The 5,681-nt window shown below is 38.7% G+C and overlaps 1 protein-coding gene across 2 annotated transcripts in view; it reads right to left on the reverse strand.

The window, feature by feature from the left end:
• Positions 1-5,681, reverse strand: part of LOC107690380 (multiple C2 and transmembrane domain-containing protein 2-like) — a 50,073-nt gene that overhangs the window by 15,907 nt on the left and 28,485 nt on the right. For both annotated transcript variants that reach the window (XM_016488690.1, XM_016488689.1), the window contains one exon: positions 859-978. In XM_016488690.1, the coding sequence (XP_016344176.1) occupies positions 859-978 (120 nt within the window). The remainder of the gene's footprint in view (positions 1-858; positions 979-5,681) is intronic.

Genomic DNA, 5,681 nt, shown 5'->3' on the forward strand with positions numbered 1-5,681 from the left:
GATTTCTTGATTGCGAACAGGTGTGGCAGTAATCAGGCCTGGGTGTGGCTAGAGAAATTGAACTCAGGTGTGATAAACCAGTTTTAACAGGGGGGCAAACACTTTTTCACACAGGGTCATGTAGTTTTGGATTTTGTTTTCCCTTAATAATAAAAACCTTAATTTAAAAACTGCATGTTGTGTTTACTTGTGTTATCTTTGACTAATATTTAAATTTGTTTGATGATCTGAAACATTAAAGTGTGGCAAACATGCAAAAAAAATAAGAAATCAGGAAGGGGGCCAACACTTTTTCACACCACTGTAATACACTACTGTTCAAATGTTTGGGGTCAGTAAGTTTTTTTTAATACTAAGTAATACTTTTATTCAGAAATGCATTAAATTGATCAAAAGTGACAGTAAAGACGTTTAAAAAAAAAAACAATTCTATTTATCAAAGAATCCTCAAAAAATATATTAACCAGCATATTTCTTTCACAAAATCTGCATATGAGAATGATTTGTGAAGGATCATGTGACACTGAAGACTGGAGTAATGACTGCTGAAATCTCGTCTTTGCCATCACAGGAATAAATTGCATTTTAAAATAGTTATTTTAAATTGTAATAATATGTCACAGTATTACTTTTTTTTAGTGTATTGCATCATATATTGTTCATGTTTGGTTGTGAAAAAATACAAATGACAACATACATTGTCTACTGTAGACAGATTAATTTGTAATCATTCATCAATAGAATCTGTGAGGTTTAAAATGTATGCGTATTTCTTAATCCTGTGAGTCACCAGTATTGACTCTGATTTATTAGAGACCATTTCCTGTACAGCTGAGTGGGCGACATCACAACACTCACCAAGTCCTGACTGTAGCTGGCCATGCCTGGTGTGATGTGGAAGTAGTTCCAGCCAATGAGCAGAAGGAGGAAGAGAGGCAACATGAACAGCTCCCAAAGCCACACTGTCACCACAAATATCTAATAAAGAGATAGAGAGAGACAGAGAGGGGATCAAACAGGGTATGAGAATCACAAACAGCACAGTTGGCAATGCTGCCCACACACACACACACACACACACACACACACACACATACATACATATGCATTACCTCTAATATGCATTTCTAAGAGTTTACATGGGAAATAAACTCTTAGAAAATAGAAAGACTTGACACAGGGACTCTAAACCTCATCATTACAAGAAAACTATAGTGCAAAGCTGTATCCGAGCATCCCACAAGACCTTCCAGCACCTCATAAAGGTGCCTGTGACAGCATCTGGGTGGTGTAGTATAGGAGATTTTAATAGTTTCAAAATAGTTTCAGTCCTCCACACTGCTCTGATGTACTGCATTTCAAATGCTTCCTGACTGCGATGCATTCCTGCTGCCTGACCGATAGCATGCCAACACGGCTGCTGGAGGGCCGGTTGTAGCGTTTTACCACTGCAGCAAGAGACTGTGTAGACCCCTGGTAGAAATAAGATGAATAATCCTTCAGAATTCCATAAGAGAATTAGGTGCGCAACACCCACAGCACAGCACTGCACAGCACGCTGCTAATTGGACGGCTGGATTTAAACCCAGCTAGCAGCAACTTAATGAGCCTAAGAAATAATAAGACGACACGCACAGGGACGACTGTAAAACAAGAGGAAACATTTGGAGAAAACATTATTATAAAAATGCAGTCTGCACATTACAATTCAACCAATCTGTAACATAACATCTAAATGTAAGCAGGTTGTGTATTTATGTCAGAACATTTAATCAGTTCTGCTACAACTAATGCATGTATTCAAAGAAAACCATGGAAGCACGATATATTGGTACCATGAATCAGACATTTTCAGTGTACTGGCATTGGTTAATATTTGGTATACCGTCTATTAGCTGATTTAGATAACCTTCTAATTTAGATTACCTTCACCATCATCTTCATAGTTATGCAATTTTTTTTTTTTTCTGTTTGTGTACACACAATAAATACAAATATTTGAAAACAGAAAATGGGCATTATACAATGGGAAAGAGGCACATGATGATAATCTCAAAAATAATAGATTGGTCAATATAATGGTCTATCACTGATATATTCTGTACAATTAATCTGTAAACATAATAAGAACTAAAATATGAAAATGATGATATTTAATAAAAATAAATGGTAAGTAACACTTTAGTTTAGAGACCAACGCTCACCATTAAATAGTTGTTTATTAGCATGCATATAGCATATTGGCTGTTTATTAGTACTTATAAAGCATGCCTTGTTCTGCATGACCATATTTTAGATCCTTTAATCCTACCCCAAACAACTACCTTACTAACTATTAATGAGCAGCAAATTAGGAGTTTATTGAGGCAAAAGTCGTAGTTAATAGTTAGTTAATAGTGAGAATTGGTCCCCAAACTAAAGTGTGACCAAATAAATTAGTACAGTATATAATCAAAATATTAATATTTGCACTACATCAGTGTATTTTCACAATAAAATCAGCACAATCATCTATGTAACCTGAATGTAAATCAATAAATCAGAATTTTTACACCCGTTACTACACCGCACGTGACGCATCAAAAGCCAATAAAACCCATTATGATTAATTCTGTCTACGCTGGATGCTGCAACCTCAAGCTGTTGCGGAGCAATGCAACAACAATTGTGCCCGAGTTAGTCCTGTTTCATTTGAAGGTCACAAGATACAGCTTTTACGATTGCACCTACACAGAACAACAGGCTTTGTGTTTACATGGCATGCTGGAGGCTTGTTAGAGATAATATGTTCGACTTCAGTTAGCCGGGGCCTGCAGGCTTTACTTTAGCTGTAGTACAGTACCAGCATGTTCCTGTCAAATCAGCCAGTGGCCAGACATGGTGCTCTGGGGACAGTCTACCTACTGCCACTCCCATGCTAGGTTCACTTTTCAGAATCGTGCTTAATGCACAGAGCACTTGGACAACAAACCCCGCAGGCTCAACAACAACAGTGCACACATCTGGGTCTTTCTTTATTAATTCATTACAAATTTAGTCACACTATCGAAGGAGATGGCTGAAACTCTTTAACTCCTTAGCGCACAGATTCAGGCTGAAAATCGTATTATAGCTTGTGAAGGTTGAATACGAGCAGCATCCCGCTGTAGTCGCTTCCGCTTTTGGGACCCCATGCAGAGGGGCCCGCCTTCATCCTCACCCTCAGATAAACTCTAAGGGCTTATCAACAGGTTAGCTGTCATAAGTGATACCTTCCAAAGAAGTCGAGATAAAAAGTGAGCAAGGGAGAGAGCTGAAATGGAAAAAACCTGCAGACAGCCCAGCAGGAAAGTTGAACCTGCTTGCCCTGCCTGCAGAAGCTTCTACATTAACTACTAAAGCCTAATTGCCTGGTCCCTGTCTTCCCATGCGAGTCAACAGTAGGAGACCATTCATTTGCAGCCTGGGAGTCTAGAGAGAGGATCTGTCACAGGTATTCATAATCGTCCACTAATGTAAATTTCCGCTCAACTGCTCACAGGCTTGGTGGACAAGATAAAAGCACGCGGAGATACAGTAAAGTGTCTTGTGTCTAAATGTAGCATCTAAATGACTGGATAAACAAAACCTGTCAAAAATGTCTTCATTTCGTCCCCAACAGTGTGCGTGTGTGTGTATATGTGGAAGCATGCTGGATTGACATGCCTTTTCCCCGGTGCTAATAAAAACGCAACAGCGAACATCTGGAAAAGTCTTTCCGATTTCAGTGCGAAGGCGGTGTCTGATAGCCTTGAGTTAATAAGCAGAGTTACTGCTACTCAAATCCTACACTGCTCCTGCTAAACACACTTGACTAATTTTCCACTAAGTGGTTTGCGTTTTATTAGTGCAGTGATTAAAGGAAAGGGAGGACAAGGTAAAACCTGACAGACGCTAGAGTTAATTTATATTGAAGAAGAAATCCAGCTGTACACTGGTTTTCCTTTCAGACACAGTGATGTTTTACTGCTTGTTAAGTGCATTAAGTGCAAACAGAATAGCTAATATTTCGTAAAGTCACATGTATGGGCTACAAATCTATATAGAACTAAACTGAAATTTTTAGGCCATTTTTTTTTCTTACAGAGAACATGACATGACTGGAATCAAACCCATAAATTCCACATGGTGGCCACAGAGAGCACGTCTTAACTGCTAGGCCACACTGCAGACACTAAGCCAATATGTTACATGAAACAAGTGACTAAACAAAATAAAATGTAAAAAAGGTGGTGCAGAGCCATTAACAGCCATGATTAAATTCTTCTATAATTACAAACAACTGCAGTCAAACCTTTTCTATTCATATGACAGTGATGAATAACACCTGTGACGATAGTGAGTGACAAAAACAAATATCAAAGACGGTGACTTATACAAGACCAGAAAGTCTTACAGTTAACACTTTACAACTGGATTGAATTTTTTTTAACCAAGTATATCACAGTCAGTGTTGCCATGTTCACTTATATGTGTATTAGGGCTGTTTCATGTATAAATATGGGCAGTGACGGATTTTAATGTTTTTAGTCTTATTTCCAGAAAGTAGTCATGTACTTGGGCTTATTTGTTGAAGTGAGTTATTTTGGGCTCGTTTTGTCAGACCCAGTTGATTGTTTTTCTAGTGAGATCTGGCAACAATAAACCCAGACTTTGGGTTAAGCCCAGACCACACAGACAGCAACTCAATCTAAAACCTGATGACACACAGCTCATATCTCCAACTTTGCGAGTTACTCCAACCAACCAAAAAAGCAACACACACAAGACTACATGTTTGTCTTGTGTGTGTTGACCATTACAGTTCAGAGAGGCTATTGCATTGTTGTCCAGTGTGTTTCCGTTCACACAGAATAAATGCAGGTGTGAGGCCTGGACATTTAAGAGAGTCAGTTTGGTTAAATAATGCAATTATCAGTTCATACATGTATATACACTTTATTAAGCGAAGCTTACACACATATTCTGCTGCTGTATGAACCTAAACATTGTTTAGATTGAAATATGTTGACTGTCCAAGGAGGAAAAGATTACTTTGAATTATACTAGAGTGGCCTGCTGTAGGTGATGGAGATGGCTTTCTCCTCTCCTCAGGCACCAATAAGGACCACCAGAAGACTGGCCTAGCAGGAGGTTAAGAACCGCCTGACGGATTTATTTTAGCGAGCAGCTAATATGATTGCACTAAATGTATTTCTGAGGCTTCTCAAGACGATCCCCTGGTCAGAGGAATTCCTATACCTAATAATAAAGCACTCAGTGATTAAAAGTGTGAATAAAATAAGTCCTGAGCCGAAGCCAGGCTGGCAGAAGTACGCCACCCACGCTCTCCAGGGAGGGGGAGAGGAGAGCTATGGCAGGAACAAAAGGACAAAGACGCCCTCACTAAGAGTTTATACAATCCTGCAAATTGATTAAACGGCAAAGGGGTGGAGAGAGGCTACCAAATCAGACTACTTACTGACAGACTAAACACAAGTGGTGTGGAGGGCTGGGAAACAACACTCAACAGCTTCTGCTAAATGTAAACACGCATCACTGTGGGAGTGCAATAACCTCCATCCATCTGAATTTCAAAGTCAGAACATGTAGAAAGAAAAAAAAAAATTATATATATATATATATATATATATATATATATATATATATATACCGTACAGTGC

The sequence above is a fragment of the Sinocyclocheilus anshuiensis genome, unplaced genomic scaffold (genome assembly GCF_001515605.1).
Source record: "Sinocyclocheilus anshuiensis isolate Anshui unplaced genomic scaffold, SAMN03320099.WGS_v1.1 scaffold609, whole genome shotgun sequence".
Lineage (NCBI taxonomy): Eukaryota > Metazoa > Chordata > Actinopteri > Cypriniformes > Cyprinidae > Sinocyclocheilus > Sinocyclocheilus anshuiensis.